The sequence below is a fragment of the Mauremys mutica genome, chromosome 25, assembly GCF_020497125.1.
Source record: "Mauremys mutica isolate MM-2020 ecotype Southern chromosome 25, ASM2049712v1, whole genome shotgun sequence".
In the NCBI taxonomy this organism is placed as follows: domain Eukaryota; kingdom Metazoa; phylum Chordata; order Testudines; family Geoemydidae; genus Mauremys; species Mauremys mutica.
In genome coordinates this window covers 1-24399 of record NC_059096.1, presented here as the reverse complement: position 1 = coordinate 24399, position 24399 = coordinate 1, and the positions used below count along the sequence as shown (strand labels likewise).

The window sequence follows — 24399 nt, the reverse complement described above, 5'->3', positions numbered from 1 at the left end:
CCAGAGCCCAGAGCCGCAGTGCTCGAGGGAGCCCAGCGTTACACAGTCACTGTTACTTTGCATTCCATGTAGTTGGTGGAGAATCCCAAATAAACGAGTCTCATTCCCCACCCTGTTCAGTCGGGCTTGGCCCTGGCTCGGGCTGGGAGCCTCAAAATGCCCCCGTTTTGGTCACAGGCAGGTATAGCAACAACTGGCTCTAGGCTGCATAGCAGCGGCTGCTGCTTCCAGAGCAGAGTGAAGTGGCTGCAGCCCCTCTGCAGAGGCCGGGCTTTCTCGAGTAGCTTTTTATGGGAATGTGACGGTGCATTTAAGGCTCCAAACACACACTTGGTGCTGATACCAAGGGGGGCAGGGCTGACGTGAACCCTTACAAAGCAGCTGAGATCCTTGTTACATTTCACACCAGGTGTCCAGTGCTGCTGCTCAAAAGCCCCGTGCAAAATCTGCTCCCTGTAATTACAGTGATAGGAGTGCGCCCGTGGCCAGAGCTTGGGGTGAAGGTCTCCTTTTAGCCACAGCACCAGCTCCCCACACTCCTGGCCAGCAAGGCTCCCCTCTGAAGCAGGGAGGCTGCCATTGGGCCAAGAGGGGACTTCACACGCCATTCAGTTCTTGAGCCTGCTGGGAAAGTGACAAGCATGATTGGGTCCGAGCACTGCAGCCCTGGAACTTGTGTCACAGAACAGCTCCCTGCCGTGGGGTGGCAGCTGGGAGGGGAGAGAGCCTGTCACTGCAGAGACAAGCACCCTCGGTCGCTCGCTCGTGCGTTACCGCACTGGGACAGAGCTTGGACCAACAGTTAGAGCTCTAAGGTGAAGGGCTGGGGGTGACAAGCGTCCTTACGAATATTTAGTCAGGCACCAAGATCCTCTTCAGCCGGCTCTGTGGGCTCAGGCTCCTCTTTCAGACCCAGCACATTCTTCCAGAGGAGGGGAGGCACCTGGTTTATAATCAGCCCCACAAAAGGGAAGTGGGGTGGGGAGGTTCAAGCCTGCCTAGAGCATGTTTCCGGGGCTGCTTAGCATTCACACCAGCAGAGAAGCAGCCGGGTAGTTGTACGTGTGTTCTCTAACATCGCTTTATGCTCCCACGGTAAGTTTCTTTTAACAAGGGGTGACAATTGTACCCATCCAGGTTCTGCTGTGCGGGTCACCACAGGGCCTGACAAGAGCTCGCCCTGCTCCCGTTGCAGGGTTCTCCCATTCACTTTTCAGCTAGCCACACTGCTGCTAAATCCACTACCCCCCATTGCAAGCATGGCCCAATGGCTGTTTGAAACACCTAGGGTAGGTCTTGAAGCTTCCCGCCTTGGCTCCTCTGCCAATGTTACTGATCTGAATTATTGACAGACTGGGGAGCATTTATTGTTCCCAGATTTCTTCGGTGACATGAACGAGCAGGAGACGGATGGGACAGGGACCTGCCCGGGTCTGACAAAGGGAACCACAGATAGATTGCTAGGCCGCTGACAAACCCATGAACCTTTGCTTTATGCTTAACCCAAACGTCGTCACAAGCAGAGAAACAGGCCAGCGAGGGTTTTGTTATGCTTTTAATTAACATTTGAAACACATAAGGCATACGGTAACGTTAGGCAGAAGAGCATTACACGTTGTAGTCATGTAAACAGCATTGGCACAATTGCTTTCTGTTCAACTTGGTTACACGCACAAAGCAGAATATAATTTTTAAAAATGCCGTGCTGTAGGACAACAGCCACTGGGCTCACACCTCCACAAATCAACCGGACGGCACAGACACTGCCGTGTGTCGCAAGAGGCTCCAAGCATGACCCATTCTCACACCGTGCTCATCACCCTTTGCCATCACCAGTGCTTTGGGCATCACAGACTTCATCTGGCAACAGGGGTGGTTTTACACCTCCGACAGCAGCTGCAGGTGGGTCAGATTCCTGCACTGGTTAAAGCCTGATGCCCACAACACTTTTTGCCCATCACTGGTCACTCAACTCTACTTCACACAGCTGGTTTGTAACTAAACATGCAGCTAAACTCCATTCCCTGGTGTCTGTAGGACCCTTCCTCACCTCTCAAATACTGTCTTGGTGTAGCTACAGATCTCACTAGGGCGTATGTTTGTGCAAGCTGAGCGCCTTTCCACTCCCATCTCCCAGGTGCAAGAAACATTTGTAACTAATAAATTTCTGATTAAACTAAACAAGCTTTTTAGTTCTAAAGCCGCCTGGGGATGGCAAAGCACGTACAGTTGTGTTTAAGGGCCCCTTCCTGGACGGGCAGTTTTGGTTACAGATACAGCAATGATGCTCAGGTCACACTTAGATACCACTGGATTTCGCAATCTACACGTACATACCAAAGGCAGAACACCCTGCAAACCGCAGCAGGAGAGAGTGCAGGGAACACAGAAACCTTTAGCTAGTGCTCATAGCATCACAACACAAACTTTTGCCCTTCAGCCATTTTGCCCCCCGGCACAAGATTTGAGTCAAAATGATCAATTAGCAAAATGAACATTAATCTGCACTTCAGTTATTTTGGAACGATACACAATTTAAGAGGCAACGTGGCACTCACTGTTCCCTGGATGACACTAGTTGTGCCCTCAACTGTTCAGCATGTTTCCTTCTAATCAGACATCTTCTGGAGTGGAATGACATTGTGCTTTGGTCCTTGCTAGAACAACCTGCTGTTTAACAAGTTGTTTGAGACACTGGTAATAAAGTTCTATTAAGACTGACAATCAGTAGGTTTAATACTTACTGGCCCATAAAATGCCAGGGTAAATAAAGGCTACTATAAAATCTAGAACAAAGCATTAGTCTGAGGCAGTAAAGCGCAAGGTTACACTTAATCTTCTCTAGAAAACGTAGCTACTGCGGTGCAGAGTCAGTGCTAATCTCTATCACAACTACCTAACTGCTCGGAAGGATTCAGAAGTCAGACTGAAAAGGGCGTCAGAAGTTTATAGGTAGAAAATTCACTATCAACTACACATTGCAAACGAAGAGAAAAGAAATTCCAGAGAGTCTCTGCAATGGTGACAAACCCTCAATGTCCTCACCTCAGCCCCAGGAGAGGCCACTACCAGCAAAGCTTTGCAAGAGGACAGGCCTAGAGATACTGACATACACGGGCACCTTTGGCCACATCCAAATGCGAGGCATTGCCTTACGGTAGCCTCTGCTGCTTAGGCTCTGGAGCAGGAGCTTCCAGGGGTCACCCTGGAGAGCCCATAAAACACGTGTACGAGGAGTATATCGAGGCGGAGGGTAGGCAGGGCTAGGTCGCTTGTGTATCACAAGCCATATCTATTTTGCAGCACACTAGATTTTTGGCAGTATTTTAAGAGGCCAGTATGGCAAAGGCTTCAGTGACTTGCTAGTCCTACAAGCTGTCTAGAAAAGGCACTGAGATACTGTTTTCTATGGTGCGTTGCAATGCAGCATACGTCAGAGTTGTCCTACAGGAAGATACAAGATATTCCCATTTGCTAAAAGGGGACTAGACTTCAAAAGCCTTGCGATGGTGCCCGGGATAAGGCCGTCTGGAGTAAGGCACCAGGTGCTCTCAGCGGAGTAGAGCCAAGGAAGGGGCAACCATTTTCCCCCTTTCAAAGACTCTAGAGAACCTGAAGCTCTGCGGTGCAGTGTGCAGTTTGGCCAGACTCCTCCTGTCTCAAGGTGAAGCCAAGATTTGGACACGAGCAGGTCTTGTTTGCTATAAAAGGAAAAGCCCAAGTGTCTGAACTGCTTTTACAAACCTGTGGTGAAACGGCGTAAAACAATGGAAAATCAAAGCTAATTCACTGGGCAGGAGCGGTTCTGAGAGGGAAAAAACCCAGCGGGGAGAGTTTGTATTTAGAAAAGGTTAGAAAAAAGTTGTGCTTGTGAGTTCCGCTGCATCACATCTGCGGAGTCAACCCCCGTGTCACGAATGGAAGGAACGAAGACAGAAGAGGGTCTGAACCCAATCGTGGTTTGCTTTCTGAAGACCTAAACGGGGGCCCCATTTTATACCTGAAGTGAATCCTCCAGATTCCAGGCCTATCGCAGCCCGACAGGGTAAGGGAGCAGGAACAGAAACCCAGGCTGCACTGATGAGATAATGCAGCTGCACCTCTGTAGCACGTCAGTGAAGAAGCTGCCTACGCCAAGAGGAGGCTTCTCCTGTCGGCATCCGTACCGCGCCCCCCGAGAGGCGGTGGCCGTGTTGCTGGGAGACACCCTCCCGCTGACACAGCGTTGTCTACACCGGAGCTCGGTCGGTAAAACTGCATAGTTACACCGACGTTAGTTGCTAGTGTAGCCCAAGCCTTAGTGATGCGCCACTTACGTCTCCCGGGGCGGGGGCAGCTAATGGAGGCTGTCGCCTTCCTTTTTCTTTGCACAATAAAATTCTCGTGCTGATGCTGGACCAGGTTTTCTTTAATGCAGGGAGGGACCCAGCAGGAGGGAATGTTCACAGCCCAGGAGATCCATGTTTGCTCTTATTTAAGAGCAGCATTTTGCTTCTGCTATGGCACTTTACAAAAAGGGGGTGGGGTGGGGGCTTGGTCCCTTCAGTTACCAGATCCAAATACAAGCAAAGCCTGAGCTACTGCACCATCCACCACCCAGCAGAACCAGCCCTGGACTGCTAGAGCAAGTGCAAATAGCAGCAAAGCGCCAAGTCCTGAGACTGCAGCAGGAGACCGAGCGCGGCTGGAAGGGGCAGCACCAGTCGGAACATTAGACAAGGACAAGTTTAGACGCTCACAGACTGAGCCGGTCAGGTTCCCACCCACAGCTTTACCACACGCCTGGCATGGGCAAGCCCCGGTTTCTTCCTGGGGAGAGGAGCCCCCTGGGCAGTTCCCAGCATCTCAGCAGCACTAGGAAGTATCCTGAAACACTGGCACTTCGCGATTCGAGCCCCTTCGGCGCTAGCCAGCCATAGGGACAGCCTGGGACTAGTGGAGAATCTGAAAAGCTAATTAAACCTGGAGTGGAAAGTGCAAAACGGAAGCCAGGATCTAACCAGGCGGGAGCCTCACACCAGCGGATTCAACAGGTCTGAGCCCAGACCTTTGATTTCTACAGTGTGCGACTCCCTCAGAACCACACGCTGGCTCTCCAGACTCTACTGGGCCTGCTCCCTTCTGGAGCTGCAGCGTCCCCTTCCTAGCACACACAACCGCAGAAACGAAGGCCGACCACGAGCCTTGTTTTGTCCCAGCCTTGCAGACACGTTTTCACATTTGCAGCCCTTGGTAACAAACACGAGGGTGAAGTTTAGCCTGACGGACATTCAGAGCCCAACGTTAACAAAGCACATAGAGCCAACACAAATGGGTCAGTCCGTTCGGAGACACAGCTGAGTCCGTTCGGTCTCCAGACCCAGCTCTGACCCCGGAATTGGTTTAGACTTTCCCTAACGGTTTGGGAGCAGAAAATGGACGAGAGCAAATTGTTGAACTGAAATGTCTCTTTAGTATTCATATAGCACCAGCCTAACTGCTCCTCAGGTTACATGCAGCATGCACAGAGAAGGAACAGCAAATTAAAAAGCTACAGCGTGACCAGCATCTAAGATACTAAGCTGGGCTTAGAAAAACTGGCCTTTTGCCAGCTGATTGGCATTAAAGGCCTGGGGGTGTGGGGAAAAGCAGGGGGAGGAGGAAGGGAAGTGTCGTGACAGCAGGAATAACGGCAAAGAAATAACCAGCACTAGAATAATGCACGGTCTCATGTTATTTTCCTACAGCAATTTCATCGACAAGCATCTCTGGCTTGGCACATTTGTCTGTTGAATGTGCATCGTAAGACTGCAAAAAGGGCTCCGTTTCTATGGAGACAGTCAATGGTTGCTATAACAATTTGCGTTTACACTTTGCAGCAACATACTACGCAGCCATTAGTCACTGACTGCTTGGAGGCCAGAGAGGCGTTGCCAGAGAAAAAGAACTTGGTTTGGAATCTGGGAAAGGAGCTATACCAATGCGGTGGGAAACGCAGGGCTAAGGTGGGAGGCATCACACAATGTTACACAATCACACCTGGGGGAGGCTGGCTGTGGCAGGTGCATATGATTCACAACCCAAGACGCTCACAGTCCTAGAACCGGCTTTAAAAATGTATCATTCCCTTACTGGGGAAGATGGCAGGTCTGAGCCGTCCATTCCCAGGCCCCAAAGGGGTTAGGGGTTAAACCACAGACTCACAACCTGCAGACACGTCGCCTTGCTTTAGTTTTCCTCTTTTTTGGGTTCTTCCTTCGGCAGCTCAGGAACTAGGATGACTTTCCCAACGTTCTTCTTCTCTTGCATCTGCCTCATGGCATCTGCCACCTAGGAAGAAAGAAGTCCCATGAGAAGAGCCACACCTCCCGAGTGGCGCCGCGAGGCAGGAGACGCGCCAGCTCAGTGGCGTCCGCACAGGAACGTTTTCATCTACCGCATACCCACGGGTCAGCAATCGCTGTGCATTCACACTCACCGCCCAACGGAGAATGCTGGGCAGCCCTGGGCAGCCATCCCACCCTGCCGCAGCAGGGGAGAGCGCGCTCAGAGCACATGGGCACAGGGCAGGGCACTCCAGGGCGTCCCACTGAACAGAGAGCCGGGAGGAAGGAGGAATAGGTCCCTTTGGTTACACTGGCACCGCTAGGGCTTCTTGTGACACAAACAAACTGTGCCAAAACAGCTACTGAGAGACAGCTTGGTGTCAGGAAGGGAGAAAAGCATTTAGCTGCCACAGGCACTAGGCAAAGGCCATCCAGTACCATCAGTCTGAAATCAGCGGGGAGAGCTGCCTAAAAACGTACAGCACATTCTAGCCCCCAGCGCTAGCCACGCTGCGTCAGGGATGAGCCGTGTCTGGAGAGGAGAGTGGACAGGGCCATTGGCACACCTTGCAGGGACATCTCATGCTAGCCACAAGGATCCTGCTGCTTTGAGCCCCAGCTGGAGTAACCGGCAGTGCTGCCGAGTCCCGACGCCCTATGGTGAAGGTTCCCCAAGCGTCAGGCTCGGACCATTCCAGCTCTAGTCAGTTTGGAAAGCCCGGAAGAGGCAGTTCGCCTTCAGCTCCCTGGAAGGCACTGTCCTCGTCACCATGCCAAGCAGACATGCTGATGAGACGCTCGTGTTCTCCTGCGTCTGTCTGGAGCACAGGGCTCCCTCATGCACAAACCCACTGGGACGTGCCGGGTCATTACAAAGTGCATGCCCAGATCAATGCAGGCAGAGCAGAAGCTGTTGGCTGGTAATGCAATCAGGGTCCCATTATGAGCTGCTCTTTCCGGCAGGAGGAGATCAGCACAATGATGCACAAACAGCACACGCCTCCTGCCAGAGTTAATTTAAACAGACTGCAGGTGCCTGGGGGAAAGGGAGAGCAGGGTCTGAACAGCCAGACTGATCGCTGTGCTGGCTGGAGATTGCCAGTGCTCCTCAGACTTACTCCAGTTTGTCTTTTGGAATTCTCCCCTCCCTCCATTAACAACCGAGGCCAGTTCCTCCGCAGAGACGCTCCAGGGTCCGGCTCAGAACCACGGGCAGGGGACGGCGACGGAAGATGTTTTACCAGGTAACTAACTACCTGGTAAGCACCTGGGTGTCTCCCCGGCTCTGGAAGGGTCTCTCAGCTGCATCCCCACCCCTCCCAGAGCTGCCCTCAAAGGACCCGCTCCACAGCACGGCCCAACACAAGGCCGGCAGCACGGACCTAACATCTAGCAGGCACTTCCTCACCTGCTGTCAGTCAGGGCAGGCTGGGGAAGTCCCAGGACTGGACAGGAAAATGCTACTGGGTCTGTTCAGGGCCACCACGCTGGGTTCTAAATTGGGTAAACAACCCAGCCCTGCCTCCGCTCTGTGGTGTCTCCATCTCCGTAACTCTACCTGAATGCTTCAGAGAGACCAGGCACAGGCCTGAAGCATGTACTGCTCCAGTCAGTGCTTGGGGCCAGAAGCCAATCTGACACCAATGGCTACGAGCTAACGCACATGCTTTGCTGGCAGCAAACGGGCTACAAATTAGCATCGGAAAGAGAAATCTGATCCTTCCTCCAGCAAGGTCCCTGCCAAATCCCAGTCACCACACCCCAGAGACTGGCTGCTCCAGTGTAGCAAGCACCCTCCTGCCGCACTACGCTGGCCCTCTGGTGAGACTCCGCTACTGGAGACAGAATCCCATCTCTCTTCTTTAGGCCCTTTGCACATCTGTATTTTGGGCCTAGGTTACTTGGGACCCTTTACAGGAAACTCCCCCCATCTCTTTTGGCTTCTGCTGTAGAGACCTCAGAAGCAGCTGTTCTTTCTGGGTGAAGGGGAGAAGCTCTGCTCCCCCCTGGAGAGGAGTTCTGCCCCTGGCTGGGCCGGAAGGGTAACACACCTCCATGCATTACTGTCCATTCACTGACGGCTGAGATCACTCGGGTGGCCTCTGCCCAACACCTCTGAGGCAGCCTGGACAGTTAAGCTCGGAGAAGCACAGACTTCCTGGGCGCCTCTGACCTCGGGCAGCCTGATGTGTTTAGACTGAAATCAGAGCTGTATCGGCAGGCTCCAGAAGCTGCTTGGTAAAGTCCAGCAAACTCCTGAGATTAACCCCTGGCTCCCAGGATGCTATTGGCCAGCGGTTTTTGGTAGGAAAGCCACTCCAGGCTCCCTGTTTTACAAATCAGCTCCCCAGTGGCGATTCTGGCCCATTCTGCTGGAAAGGTGCCCAGCTCCCTCCAGCCCTGCTCTTGAGCATGAGCCAACAGCACCCTTCCCCCCCCCCACCCCAAGGTGTGGCGCAGTAGAGGAGGGTTAAGCAAGTCTAGTGTATGCCAGAAGCGGACAATCTCTGCACTCTCTCTCTCGCCAGTATCTCCAGAGAAAACACCACGTGACCCCAGCTTAGCCAGACCATCCCCTGCTCTGGGCTGACACAAGGAGCTCAGGGAGAGTCAGCAGCCAAGTGGTATGTATCTTATGTATCTCCGTTGAAGGCAGACTTGATTAAAGGACTTTTAACAGCACCACAGCACTTGCCCCAGGCTTGGAAATGAGTCAATTTTTTTTTAAATGTTGCTTTCAGTTGCAGATAGATTTCCAGTTCAGTGTGTCAGTCACTCTAAAGTCTTTGCAGTTGTGTTGTGCCTGAAACCAAGACATGTTGTGGCAGGCACTGTGCCCACATCCCAGCTCATCTTCAAACCCAGAGTCCCATTTATCATCAGCCCTGTGCACCCCACGCCCAGCTCTGCAGTTGCCCCTCAATCCTGACCCAGAGGACTCCGTCCATCCTGGTCCTGCTCTCTCGCTGGGAAGTGGTAAAGATGTCAGCTCTTGTCTCAGAAATCACTGTTTAATTCTGGATTAGGTCACAAATGGCGACAGGAAACCAGTGCAGTAATTCTCTGCTATCCTCCAGCCAGGCACTGGTTTCTGATCCTCAAGTCTTTTAGGGCCCTTTACAATACTCAGTTTTGGAATTTTTCTATCGCGCTATTAAAGGCCACTCTGCAGAGCTGCCATAGCAAACTATCGCTGTGCTGTGTGGCAGGGCAGGGCAGGGCAGGGTCTGCGTCAGGAGAATTCTCTCGTTAGCAATACTGGTTTGAATCCATCTATTACAACACACGGGGTTTAGCAGAAAGATCTAGTTTCGGAAGAACTCTCCCCACCCCAGAGACAGATCAGGGTGGAGAGCCCAGACTCTACAGCAGAATTTGACTGAACATAAGGATGCACCAAATGCAGAAACGTGTAACAGCCATTTACGAAGCCGCAGTCTCACTCTGCAGCATCTCCACTGTTCTGCTGCCTCAGTTTCCAATCAGCAGAAAAATCTGAGGGTGAAGCAACTAAATGACCCACCCACCCACATACAGTTTCCTCTGTAATTACCGAGCAGAGATTCAGCGCAGTCTCTAGTGTAACATGCACAGCACACGCCCCACACGCAGTGTGCAGCGCTGCTGTCTGTAATTAATCAACGTAACTCAGCCCTTTGGCCCTTTCTCTGTTCCCAGCTTGGGAACGCCTTGAAACACTCAGTCTGAAAGGCATTTAAAAAAAGAAGAAAATGGCTTAATTCTCTTGCTCCTTGTTGTTCAGTGGTCCCCTTTCCCGCTGAAATGAGCATGTCAGGTTCCAGCCCCTCTCTGGAGGGAGGACACCGGGGCTCCCAGCAAACATTTGCTGGTGAAGTGGAGGGAGTGTGAGCGAGGGAGCTCTCAGGAAGTTATGCAAGTAACAGCCATGGGGAACTGCTGGCCTCAGACGTGAGAACACCTGCCACGAGGCGCACCCGGGACACAGGCTGCGCCTTCGAGTGCACAGGATGCACCCACAATGCGCAGCCAAGGACCCGGGCAGGTCCAGAGCCGGCTCAAATGCTCCCCACACCAAGGATGAGAGCATCCAATACACCCACAACTCCCAACGGTAAATACAAGCCTGGCCACACTCATCCCACGGCCACTCCCAACTCCCCCTTTGTTTTCTGCAGGGCAGCCTGTGCCATTGGGACAACACTCCCAGGGGTGGGAACCAGGCTCCTCCTTTACGAGGGCTGGCTGCTTACGCAGGACTAGGTCTGAAGAAAAGGAGCACACGGAGCAGCCCCAGGCACAGACAGAGAGTTACTCTGCTAAGGGGAAGAGAATGAGCGAGCGGGTGCTCCCACTCAGAGCGAAGAATCTGCATGACACAGACTCAGCAGGATACGCCCCCATCTCCCCACCCCCAGGGAGAAACCACAGCCTGTGCCAGCCCAAACCCAGTGAGGAGCGTGTAGGAGCCAACAGCTGTCCAGTGAAGAAAGCACATTGGCCTCTTCCCCAGGACTCTGCCAGCTACCGCTGCAGCGGGGTTCCCCTGCTCCCGTCCCCAAGGCCTCTCCGCACTGTACAGGGGACTTTGGGGTTACGCTATCTGATGTGTAAGTTCACCCCCCAATTCTCTCACATTTCCGATGAGCTGCGATTCCAGGCTTACCACGCATGGACCAACCGCAAATCAGTCATGCAGACACTGAGCACATTACCCAGCCCCTACAGGCCTGCCGCATCTTATTCCAGATTCCCCCAGGATCTGCGCTCCAAGATATCACTTAGCGCTTGGCACTCTGTGCTCGTTATGTCCCAAGGGCTCCATTATCACTCCCAACCACACCTGGCTCCCGACACTAGCAATCCAAGCTGAGTTCCTGCTGGTAGCTCTCTGCCTGGCAGAGGAGACTCATTCATCCTGTGAACAGCAGCCAGCTTGAGAATCTGCTTCAGTTTACACCACAGGTGCTGGAACCAGGGGTGCGGGGGGTGCTGCTGCACCCCCTGGCTTGAAGTGGTTTCCATTGTATGCAGGGTTTATAATTTGGTTTAATGGCTCTCAGCACCCTCACTATAAAAATTGTTCCAGCGCCCCTGGTTTATCCTGGTGAGTACAAGTTTCCTAAGCAAGTCAGTGTCTCCTGTAATCCTCAGTGCCCCAGTTTAAACCCATCCTAGAGGCTCCAAGCCCCCGTCTCCATCCTTCCAGTTTGGACGGGGGCGGGGGGAGGCAAGTAGAGGTTAACGCACTAGGAGACTCCCTGCAAGAGCAAGGGACGATGCTCCTTAACCAGCCGGAGCTTTTGGGGAGCAGGAGGGCTGCACTCCGTCACCTCTGGCCTAGCTTCCAGGGCGGGGCTGGAGGCCAGGTCTCCCGGGGAGAGCGATTAGTACCTGTATTGTGCTAGTGCCCAGTCGAGGATCAGGGCCCCACTGCACTCGCACAGTACACACAGTTCCTGCCACTCCAAATCCAGTGGAAATCAAAAGGGCACAGAGTGCAGAGTGCTCCAGCCACGTAGTTCAGATGCCAGTCACCCAGCCAGTGCCAGTATATGCTGCACTGCTCTTCTCTGCAGGGGAGCACTGCCGGGGGGAGAGTGGTGGTCTTGTGGCTAAGAGACTGAACTGGGATGCAGGAGATCTGGGTTCATTCCCCAGCTCTGACACTCCCAGTGTGACCCCGGCCAGACACAATCTCTCTGGACCAGTTCCTTGTCTGTGAAATGGAAATAATAATATTCCCTTTGTCGGGCTTGTCTAGTTAGGATTATAAACTCCATGGCTCAGGGACTGTCTCAGTGTGTACACGGCACAACACAGACCATCTTGGTTGGGAACCTCGACTGCAAAAGAAAACCAACCACAAATCCCAGAGAACATGACCCAGAACTCTGCAGAACTCAGCTAGGAACAGGAGCAGCAGCTGCCCCTGCAGCGCTTTCTCTCTTACGGAGGCTGCCAGCCTGCACCACGACTCGGACTCACCTGCTCAAAGGGCCATACGGAGTCTATTTTGGGTTTGATTTTGCCCTGGTTGTACAGGCTAACCAGCTTGGCCACAACACCCCCAATGAGCTCAAACTCTTCATCCATGTAACCCAGGTGGTAGCCGCACACGGCCTTGTTGAGGTGCAGGAGCTGCAGAGCGTTGATACTGAACTGGTTCCACCATGTCTTCGCCATGGCCATCAGGTTCTTCTTCTGCCCAGTGAGCAGGTTGGCCACCCCTAGGAGGAAGTCAAGGCCACAGTCATGCTCAGAGCTCACAAAAGGCTAATAATGCCTGGTGAAGAGCACCCAGTGCACCAGTCCTAAGGCAGCTCAGAAAGCACAGACTACTCACTCCGCGGCAAGGCCAGGATCTACCAAAGAAACGCAGAGGCAAAGAGGCTTTGAGTGACGGAACAGAGACCCCTTTTGGCCAGTAGATGTGCAGGGTCATTGCTAGAGTAAGTATTCAAAACGTGAGGACAGGCAGTGAATTAACACAGCTAGATTTAGGTGCCAAGCCAGTGAGACTGGTACAATGGCTGAGTACTGCTGATGCTAAAATGCAGCCAGCCGTGTTGGCTGAATCCACCCCAAGCTAGGGTTTCGGAGCCTGGCCCACTGTAACGGTTAATCCTGCCAAAACACGCTGCAGTCCACAGAGTGGAGGCCAATGCCAAGGGACGGAATGCAGTCAGCGTGAGATTCCTGCATAGCCCGTCAGGGGCTGTGTGAGGGCTTTGTCTATGGGGACAGAATCACAGTGTTTTGCAGCTGGAGAATGGAGAGAGAAGTATTCTGTAGCTTCAAACCGCATCACCCACACACCCCACAGAAGAAAAGGGAGCTTCTATGAGTGCTACACATTAAGTCAGCCTGAATCAGGATAAACTCACTGCAACTGATCCCATGAGCAGGACACAGATCCCACTTCCCCCTGCATGTGTGTATTCGGACTAGGAAGCAATTCTCTTTGCAGGGGAGATTTGATAGGTCAGTGTATGGAGAGGAGTGAATTGCATCTCTCGGGCAGGGAGAGAGGACAGGAACCTAGCTCTCAAAATAAGACATGAGCAAACTGAACCCCCAGCAGGAATCCGGTTTCTAATGCATGTGACGCTCCAGACAGAGCAGTTACTAGAGCTCAGACTAACGTGGTAACCAGCCACTGTGGGCTGCTCTCCCTCGGGACCTGGCTGGGGGAAACCAGTGTGAGTGCTCTCATGCAGAGCCACCCTGCCCCGCCCCAGTGCATGACTCCACTCTACAGGGAATCTGGCCTGTTGACATCAGCTGTTCAGTAGATGCATCATTCCCTCATACTCACCGTAGGTTATGAGTTTGCCCATTGGCTTCAGGAGGTTGAATGCTTTGGTAGTGTCCGATCCTCCCAGTGGATCCAAAACAACGTCGACTCCTAGAGAAAGTTTGCACAAAGAGTAACAGGCGGTTTCTTTCCATTTCCTGAGGGATAGGCCTGTAGCAGGGTAGGGAAGCCCCATCCCACCCCGTCCTCCCCACAATCGCTCATGGTACCTTTTGGGGAGATTTTCCGGACTTCCTCCACGTAATCCATACTCCTGTAGTCAATTGGGTGAGCGACCCCGCTTTCCCTGAGGGCGTCGTGCTTGGAGGCAGAGGCAGTGCCAAAGATGGTGACGTTCTCCACCGTCTTGCAGAGCTGAATGGCGGCTGTTCCTACCCCCCCTGAAACAGGCAGCAAAAGGGGAATTCGAGGAGTGGACAGGAAAGGGGCATAGGAGACAAACCAGTCCCTGGATGTGCTGCTGCTGCGCCCCCCACCCCCACCCGACTCCACGCCATGGCTCAATCTCAGAGTGAAGGATTTGTCTGCGGTTCAGAAACGCTCATGCATTGAGCCTAAGAGAGCTTGATGGCCTCAGGCTAACTATATGGCCCTGGGATCTGCCACCTCACTATGGTGCTCAGGGCTTTAATACAATCAGACCCATCTGGTTTTACTGTGTGGCATCCAACAGGCCGGGGTGTGGACAGAATCCGCCAATAGCACAGTGGGATATTTTGCCAACCCAGCACCTGTGTAGCTGATCTGTCTAAGCCTTTATATCAGGTTTGTCACCCCTTTGTCCAAGCACCCAAGTCATCTCCCCTCCCAGCAGTTGGACTGAAGCCAACTGCCCATGGGCCGAGCCCCGGCGCAGCACACATTACCGGCAGCCATGTGGATGAGAACGCTCTGGTTGGGTCTCAGGTTCCCAAAGTCAAAGAGGATCATGTACGCCGTGATGTAGTTGACCAGAAAGGCGGCCGCTTCCTCAAAGCTCATTCCGTCAGGCATCGGGTAAGTCTGATTGGCTGGGACGGTCACGACTTCCTGCCAGAGCCCTGCTCTGGCCAGCACCATCACCTTATCACCAACCTAAGGCCAGAGAGAGAGTGGAGTGAGAGGGCCATGGTGGCATGCACTGGGTCAGCGGGGAGGTGTCACCCAGCATCCTGGGCATCCCAGTCTGCACTTAGCCGCAGCACTAAACACAGCACCAGTTTCTTTACAGACACAATGCACAGGTCTCCAGTGCCTGGACTGCTCCTGGTCTCTGGCTGGGAATGCAGAGACTCTTCTCCACAGACTCAATACGCGTTTGCCGTCCCCTAGCCAGGCTCCTGACACGAGGCCTGGCTTTGTGCGACACACTGGATGGGAAAAGGGAGCAGCAAACTTCTGGAGTTTAGCTTCACTTAGAACGTGAAGCTTGGGCTGAAACTTGAGGCGAGGCAGGGAAAGGGTGGGGGAGAATTCCCAAACAGGGACCAAGATGCAGAGTCCAAGGCCATTCTGTGACATCTGCGTCCCTTTGAGAGGTCCCTCTCTAACAAGCGCCTCGGCCACTCGAAGGCAGCAGTGTCTCGGGATCTAGTGACGTAAGCGTAAAACCAAAAGTAAGAGTGCTCCAATAGTTGTGATTACAGTAGAGCACCACAGTGGAGAGAATTTGTACTTTCGACTTTGCCAGACAGCTCAGAAGACTGGCACATGGACTCTATTCCGGTTTTCTGTTGGCTCCTCGTGGCACGGTGGTTGGTGTAAACTCCTTAGGGCAGGACCATACTCATTGCTAGTTCTCGAACAACAACAGGATATTCAGCACTTTAATGATGTTGAAATGGATACAGACACTGTGCGGAAGAGCCCAGCAACGTAGCGGAAGCTACACCATGCATTTCTCTGCAGACAGCTGCAAATTCCATTCTAGTTCTACAACTTCTGCAGAGATTCCTGCACTGGGTTATACACCTCGCGGGTCTGACTTCTGCAGCACTGCAGCAACATCACTGCTTTAAGCAGCACAGAATTTTCCCACTAGCCAAGCCAAAAAAGAATTTGAAGAGCAATTAGCAAAAGACTCAAAAACTATCAGCAAAATGTTTTTAACTACACCAGAAGCAGGAAGCCTGCAAACAATCAGTGGGGCCACTGGAGGATTGAGGTGGTCAAGGAGCACTCAAGGAAGAAAAAAACAATGCAGAGAAGCTAAATGATTTCTTTGCATAGGTCGGGGGTGGCCAAACTGAGCCGTATGCGGCTTTTTTACCATTAAAGTGCAGATCAAGGGGCCCGCCCACACTCCCCCCATTCTCCACCTACCAGACTGGAGGTGGAGCTCGGGGCCTCTGCCTTGCAGCAGAGTGGTGGGGTAGAGGCTTCTGCTCAGCAGGGGGGCGGGTCTCGGGGCTTCAGCCCCAATTCTCCACAGGCATCTCCCATGGGGCTGAAACCCCGAGCCCCAGCAGGTGCACCCCGGCTCTCAAACTTCTGAAGACTGTCGTACGCGGCTTAAAGGGTCAGTCACTTTCGCCACCCGGGCAGAGGATGTGAGAGCGATTCCCACACATTAACCATTCTTTTTAGGTGACAGATCTGAGGAACTGTCCCAGCCTGAGGTGTCAACAGAGGTGGGTTTAGAACAAACTGATAAAACAAACAGTAATACGTCACTAGGCCCAGGTGATATTCTCCCAAGAGTTCTGAAGGACTCAAAGATGAAATTGCAGAACTACTAACTGTGGTATGTAACCTGCCATTTAAATCAGCCTCTGTACCAGATACTAATGTGACTCCAATTTTTATAAAAGGCTCCAGAGGTGATCCCGGCAATTACAGGCCGGTCAGCCTGCCTTCAGCACCTGGCAGACTGGCCGAGACTGTAGTACAGAACAGAACGATCACACACTGATGAATACGATTTGCTGGGGGAAGCAGCACTGTGCACCAGGAAACCTGACTGCAGGGGCTTCCGCAGCTGTGGAGTCCGGCCAGAGGTGGCTCAGCCGGGGAGGGCGCCTAGGGGACGGAGCAGCCCCATGCTCACTGGGGCCAGAACCTGGGACAGCGGGGGGGGGGGGGGGGAGGAGGAAGCTAAGGCCCCGCCCAAGGGGCTGCTGGGGAGCCTGCAGGTTTGGCTGGAAATTGCTTCCCCTCCCTACTCCAGCGTTTATCTGGGGGGTGGAGGTGCTCCCCCGTGCCAGTGCCAGGTGCAGACTCTGTGGGTGCTCCGGGGCTGGAGCACCCATGGGGAAAAACTAGTGGGTGCTCTGCACCCACTGGCAGCCAAGCTCCCCTCTCCACCTCCCCCGCCCCGCCTCCTCCCCCAGCGCTTGCTGCTGCCAAACAGCTGAAGCAAGTTCCAGGAGGGAGGAGCGGGGCTGGGGTGGGGATTTGGGGAAGGGGTTGGAATAGGGGTGGGAGGGAGCGGGGCCAGGGTGGAGTCAGGGCAGAGGGAGGTTGAGCACCCACCGGCGCAAGCAGAAGTCGGTGCCTATGTGCCAGTGTAGTGTCCACCTGGCACCGGCAGGGCTCCAGGCGGCTTTGGCACATGCAGGGCTTGGTTCCTCCTGGGCAGCACCCCATGTGGGAGAGTCTCAGGGTTTCCTGGGGTGCTGGTCCGGCCAGAGGCAGCTGAGGAGGAAGGAGCCGGCTGGGCAGGCTGCAGGGGTGCTGAGTGCTGCTGGGAGCAGGACGCACTCCACCGGGGGTTTATGGAGGAGCAGTGGGGATGGTGGTGGGTGAAGGGGCAAAGTGGGGAGAGGTCAGTGAGGAGGGGAGTATGTAAAGGGTCAATGGATGGGCAGCAGAAGCAATGTGTGGGGCGGTCACATGCCCCCCCCCATCTCGTCATTTATGAGTCACCTATGGGTCAACATATTCATAAACGATCTGGAAAAAGGGGTAAACAGTGAGGTGGCAAAATTTGCAGACAGTACGAAATTACTCAGGGTAAAGTCCAAAGCAGACTGTGAAGAGTTACAAAGGGAGCTCACAAGACTGGGCAACAAAATGGCAGGTGAAATTCAATGTGGATAAATGCAAAGTACTGCACACTGGAAAACATAATCTCAACTATACATATAAAATGATGGGGTCTAACACCTATCTCCTAGAACTGGAAGGGACCTTGAAAGGTCATCGAGTCCAGCCCCCTGCCTTCACTAGCAGGACCAAGTACTGATTTTGCCCCAGATCCCTAAGTGGCCCCCTCAAGGATTGAACTCACAACCCTGGGTTTAGCAGGCCAATGCTCAAACCACTGAGCTCTCCCTCCCTCTAAATTAGCTGTTACCACTCAAGGGAGATCTTGGAGTCTTTGTGCTCAGTTCTTTGAAAACAGCCACTCAATGTGCAGCAGCAGTCCGAAAAGCGAACAGAATGTTAGGAACCATTAGGAAAGGGACAGATAAGACAGTAAATATCATATTGCCTCTATATAAATCCATGGCAAGCCCACACCTTGAATACTGCATGGAGTTCTGGTTGCCCATCTCAAAACAGAGATATTAAAAATGGAAAAAGTACAGAGAAGGGCAACAAAAATAATTAAGAGTGTGGAACAACTTCCATATAAGGAGATTAAAAAGAGTGGGACTGTTCAGCTTGGAAAAGAGACGAGTAAGGGGGATGCGCTAGAGGTCTACAAAATCATGAATGTTGTGGAGAAAGTGAATAAGGGAGTGTTATTTACCCCTTCACATAACAGAAGAATGAGGGGCCACCCAATGAAATTAATAGGCAACAGGTTTAAAGCGAACAAAAGGAAGTACAGTACTACTTCATACAACGCACAGTCACCCCGTGGAACTCATTGCCAAGGGACGTTGTGAAGGCCAAAACTATAACTGGTTTAAAAAAGAATTAGATAAGTTCACGGAGGACAGGCCTATCAATATCTGCTCTATATCCACTGACCACGTTTGGGATCGTGGATTAGCTGTGGATACAAATTTTGTAATTGCGCAGGGCTCTAGCTATTAGCCAAGATGGTCAGGGATTCAACCCCACGCGCTGGGTGTCCCTAAGCCTCTGATTGCCAGATGCTGGGACTGGATGACAGGGGATGGATAACGGATAATAGCCCTATTCTATTCCCTTTGAAGCATCTGGCATTGGCCACTGGTGGAAGACAGGACACTGGGCTAGATGGACCATTGGTCTGACCCAGTCTGGCCGTTCTTACGTTCATGGCTGAATTTGTTCGTGCGTGGACAGAGACTCCTGGGCAGATGGTTGCACTGGGTTAGTAAGACCTGTCTTTGGATACAGCACGCCCAACTTTAAAGCGCTGTTCAGTCCAGCACGGTCATCGGCTTCATGCTCTGTTTGCATCACTGTTCATTCTGAATGACAGAGGGAAGGTTAAACGTGTCCAGACAACTCATGCCTGGTGCCTTTCGACTACAGCGCGAGGTGCAGAAAGCTGGCATGGTGTCAGTTATTACCTGGCAAAGGCCTGGAGCACCGAGATGTGCTTCAGGGTGTTATTTGTGGAGTGCCAATACTAATTGCTCAAGCAGCAGCTTTAGCTGTGAAACAATACAATACACTTTGGGAATGTGGAGTTACCAATCACTAGAACCCAAGAACCATCCCAAACGCTGGCTGCTATCTGAGTCCCAAATGAGGCTGTGAAGGGGATACTCTAGGACAGTGGTTCTTAACCTTTACTGCAGCCTGCACCCCCTTTGATTCTCAACATATGTTCTCGCACCCCGTATCAAAAATCGCTGAAGTAGGTCAGCTCTTTAAACCTATTTTTGTTTGTGTATTACAGTAATCATTAAAAAATGTATAATGTTAGTACATAGGTTTGATGAAACAAAGTAGTTGTACCTACGTGCCTGTGCTTAATTTGTGTTTTCGATGATTTACCTTCTAAAAAAATCTGGCATGTCTCAGACCCCCAGAAAGGGCGTCTCGCACTCCCAGGGGGTGCATGCACCCCAGGTTAAGAACCACTGCTCTAGGAGCATCAGTCCAGGAAGGGAGAGACTAGGAAAGCATTGCATTTTTTACCAGACTCTCTATATTTGCACAGCATGTGCAGTGAGCAGTGCTAGATTCTTGACGCCTCAGATGTTTTCTGAAGAAGGATTTGGGGGAAGTTACTGAGCTCCTCTGAACTCTGCACTAAAAGAGGCACGTGACTGTTATATGAGTCAGCTGATAAGTCACAAAGGCAATTTCCATATATTTCTCCTCTTTTGGAAGTGATTTTGCCACAGAGTCCAACAGTTGCACCAAAACCTCCCTGCTAGGATGTCAGCAGGGAAGCCCATGTAGAAGAGATTTCCTTCCACAGTACAGGCCTTTGCTTCAAGCTTCTGCTCTTAAAAGAAATCTCAGATAATGATAAGAAGTATTTCAACATAAGAGCAGTTTCCAGGAGTTTGTTAAATGGCCTGACCCTGCAAATCCCAAGGGAATCACAGCAGAAAACAATGTGGCTGCAGGTGAACTCAACATCAAAACGGAGTTTACATCAAGGCTGAGGGATATCAATAGAATCAGCTCTACTCTCTGATGGCACTGGAAGGGGGGTGGGCAGACGTGGAATAAGCATTGTATGAACCAATCAAAACTCCACAAACTACGTACACTTCTATCCGATACAAGAATCGGACGTTCTTCAAAGGTGACTTACGGGTATGCACATGTGGAAAAAGCCTTTCCACATGGCAACTCGATGGACTGAATTCTCAAAATGTGCAGCCATTGCATTCAGCTGCCACTCAATAAACCCAAGTGCATGGGGTAAGCTCAGAGCTTAAGTCTGTCCTGCCAAACACCTAAGGAGACCCTCAGATTTCACTTTGCTCTATATTCAGGAAGTACAGAGGACAACACAGTCCTCTCACCTCATGCCGAACTTACTGGACCTCTGTGTCAGCTCGAAAGCTCATAAGAACATAAGAAAGGCCATACCAGGTCAGACCAAAGGTCCATCTAGCCCAGTATCTGTCTACCGACAATGGCCAATGCCAGGTGCCCCTGAGGGAGTGAACCTAACAGGCAATGATCAAGTGATCTCTCTCCTGCCATTCATCTCCATCCTCTGACGAACAGAGGCTAGGGACACCATTCTTACCCATCCGGGCTAATAGCCATTTATGAACTTAGCCACCATGAATTTTATCCAGTCCCCTTTTAAAGATTGTTATAGTTCTAGCCTTCACAACCTCCTCAGGTAAGGAGTTCCACAAGTTGACTGTGCGCTGCGTGAAGAAGAACTTCCTTTTATTTGTTTTAAACCTGCTGCCTATTAATTTCATTTGGTGACCCCTAGTTCTTGTATTATGGGAATAAGTAAATAACTTTTCCTTATCCACTTTCTCAACATCACTCATGATTTTATATACCTCTATCATGTCCCCCCTTAGTCTTCTCTTTTCCAAACTGAAAAGTCCTAGCCTCTTTAATCTTTCCTCATATGGGACCCTCTCTAAACCCCTAATCATTTTAGTTGCTCTTTTCTGAACCTTTTCTAGTGCTAGAATATCTTTTTTGAGGTGAGGAGACCACATCTGTACACAGTATTCGAGATGTGGGCGTACCATGGATTTATATAAGGGCAATAATATATTCTCAGTCTTATTCTCTATCCCCTTTTTAATGATTCCTAACATCCTGTTTGCTTTTTTGACTGCCTCTGCACACTGCGTGGACATCTTCAGAGAACTATCCACGATAACTCCAAGATCTTTTTCCTGACTCGTTGTAGCTAAATTAGCCCCCATCATGTTGTATGTATAGTTGGGGTTATTTTTTCCAATATGCATTACTTTACATTTATCCACATTAAATTTCATTTGCCATTTTGTTGCCCAATCACTTAGTTTTGTGAGATCTTTTTGAAGTTCTTCACAATCTGCTTTGGTCTTAACTATCTTGAGTAGTTTAGTATCATCTGCAAACTTTGCCACCTCACTGTTTACCCCTTTCTCCAGATCATTTATGAATAAATTGAATAGGATTGGTCCTAGGACTGACCCTTGGGGAACACCACTAGTTACCCCTCTCCATTCTGATAATTTACCATTAATTCCTACCCTTTGTTCCCTGTCCATTAACCAGTTCTCAATCCATGAAAGGACCTTTCCTTTTATCCCATGACAGCTTAATTTACGTAAGAGCCTTTGGTGAGGGACCTTGTCAAAGGCTTTCTGGAAATCTAAGTACACTATGTCCACCGGATCCCCCTTGTCCACATGTTTGTTGACACCTTCAAAGAACTCTAATAGATTAGTAAGACACGATTTCCCTTTACAGAAACCATGTTGACTATCGCTCAAGAGTTTATGTTTTTCTATGTGTCTGACAATTTTATTCTTTACTATTGTTTCAACTAATTTGCCCGGTACCGACGTTAGACTTACCGGTCTGTAAATTGCCGGGATCACCCCTAGAGCCCTTTTTAAATATTGGCGTTACATTAGCTAACTTCCAGTCATTGGGTACCGAAGCCGATTTAAGGGACAGGTTACAAACCTTAGTTAATCGTTCCGCAAACTTCACATTTGAGTTCTTTCAGAACTTTCAGCTCGTCTCTCACCAACAGAAGTTGATCCAATAAAAGATGTTACCTCCCCCACCTTGGACTCTCTCGTCACCTTAAGAGCACTGTGACACAAGAGAAGATGTGTCCACACTGCAATTAACCACCCTGGCTGGCCTGTGTCAGCTGATCCAGGCTCCCAGCCAAGGTGTGGAGCTATAAAACTGCAGTGTAGGCCCCGGCTCTGGGACCCTCCTCCCCCGCAGTGTCAGCTAACATGGGCCAAACACAGGTGTTTACTTGCAATGTAGACGTACCCATAGTTTCAGTGTGGGCGTAAATCTGTTCATCTTTCAAATTTAGTTTTGCTTCCAGATGCACGAAACCCAAAGCCTCTCCAGTGAGCTGCTCCTATCCCCCCAGACAGGGAGCATCTGTTCATAGTGTGTCGGGAGGGGCGCCAGCAAAACCAGATAGCAGCATATTGGACAGCAGAGCGGCACAGCCGAGGCAGCGGAAAGGCTCATAGCTGTGTGGGTTTGGCATTTACACTTGAGCAAACTGAAATGTTTTCGTTGGGGGGAGGGGAGAGTGTAACAGAATCATATTTAATAATCAAGGTTTGTTTGAGAGGCTTTGGGAATACATTCCCTGGACGCGTCTGAAACGGTCAGGACTCTGTTAGCCCAGTGATAACAGGTGAAGGGAAAAAACTTGGCACGTTTGTCAATGACCTACCAAAGCTTTAATGAGAGAAACAGAACAAAGAGGGCGTTTCAGTCCTACGAACCTCCAAAGATAACCGTGATCTATAGAGTAACGCCAGAATCATGCTGCATTAGCCTCAGCAAGACCTCACAGCAGCTAACCCTGCTAATGCCCTTGAGGCCTCGTCAGCTCTAAGGCTGGCAGACAGCAATTGCAATGGTTGTAGCAATCTCCTTCCACACAGAAACTGGTTACAAATCGCGTTTTAAGCTGTGTTCAGAAACCGCGCTCAGGCGGAGAGCATCACGGGGGTTCTCGCTAACGCCAATTAACATGCAATTTTGCTCATGCAAAACCTCATAAAAAACAGAAATAAGAATGCCACAATCTTCCATCTGATCATCCCATCTCTCCAAGACTGTCTGCCCTGCAAAACTGCCCTCATCTAGCTCTTACAGAATTTCAGATTTTGGAAACTGGTTCGGGATTTTGGAAACTGGAAAGGGGTGCTCCAGCCAGTGCACAGAGTTATTTTTTTCCTGTGATATTCTGTCCATGCAGGCCAACAGCCATGTCACCCTTAGACAAAGGGCCTTAGCAGCTGATCTCATACTCGCCAGACTCCCAAGAAGATTCTCCTTTTAAATTAAGTTATAGCTAGACATTTCTTCCTGCCAATAAATAGCCTCTTCCCCCCTCCGCCCCCAACATTCTGGTGGATGCCTCAAACTGGTTCTGGAGACAATGTAAAAATCAGCATCACTGGAACTGCTTATCCCTGAAGCCTCCACTACTCCTGGGCCATGCATCTTTCATGCTAAAAGAAAACACAATCTTCCTTTGCTGGCAGGAAATCCTGTATTTATTTGGCAGCAGTGTCAGGAAAAAAGTGTTATTGATGCTCTGCAGCCTTCACCTTTTACATGAACCCTTCTACAACATGCACATGCATTTTCCACATACATCATGCACACACAGGGGGGCTGAGCATACTGCCTACAGCTCACTATGGGATCACCACGTGTTCCCGCCATTCCTAGGGACAGCAGCCGGCCTCAAGTTTACTAAACCTGGACACTTTTTTTTAATCTTTTTAATTTTACTCTCTTCCCCCAAACAGCTGATGTCAAACAGAATTGTGTTCTGCTACTGCAATCATGGCTCTCTTGCTGAGAGCCTTTCATCAGCAAGTGGGTGTCAATGAGCAACATGTTTCAACATGCCCCACACTAAGGGCAATGCCACAGCAGTAGGCTGTCTAGGGCAGGAAATCCCAGGAGGGTACTAACCACTTCCGGGTAGGGTGTCAGCAACAGGAAATATGGTGGTACATTCTATGGGTTCTGTATACCAGTGGAGAATTTCAAGACTATCTTTGGAAAACAGTTCTCTCCATTTCGTTACAGTGCAGACAAGACTCCCAGAAACTCAGGACTGAATATGATTATAATACACTCAGGACTGATCTGCCAGGACAGATTAACATCCATTTTTAAAAACTCTTTGGGCTGAGCCAGATTCGCCGCCCTCTATTAAATAAACCTGCTATTTGCTTGCGCTGTGTGGAAGTGTATTACAAAAGCACCAAACTGATCTTTAAATGAAATATA

The 24399-nt window shown here is 50.9% G+C and overlaps 1 protein-coding gene across 1 annotated transcript; it reads right to left on the bottom strand.

Annotated features, from left to right (window-relative positions):
- Nucleotides 1-1537: 1537 nt before the first annotated feature.
- Nucleotides 1538-14705, bottom strand: LOC123356230 (synaptic vesicle membrane protein VAT-1 homolog). Its single transcript, XM_044999256.1, has 5 exons — nt 14469-14705; nt 13812-13982; nt 13603-13692; nt 12273-12514; nt 1538-6309 (listed from the first exon to the last, which is right to left on the bottom strand). Exons 1-5 carry the CDS (start codon nt 14659-14661, stop codon nt 6208-6210), a joined length of 798 nt encoding a protein of 265 aa, XP_044855191.1. The 5' UTR covers nt 14662-14705; the 3' UTR covers nt 1538-6207.
- Nucleotides 14706-24399: the final 9694 nt, after the last annotated feature.

Bases quoted from the DNA above. Each gene is read 5' to 3' on its own strand.
- LOC123356230 (XM_044999256.1), bottom strand. From the start codon at position 14,661: ATGGTGCTGGCCAGAGCAGGGCTCTGGCAGGAAGTCGTGACCGTCCCA. The intron at 12,515-13,602 runs GTGAGTATGAGG...ACTTCCTCCTAG, and splicing joins GGGCAAACTCATAACCTACG to GGGTGGCCAACCTGCTCACT. The intron at 6,310-12,272 runs GTGAGTCCGAGT...CTTTCTTCCTAG, and splicing joins CCGTATGGCCCTTTGAGCAG to GTGGCAGATGCCATGAGGCA.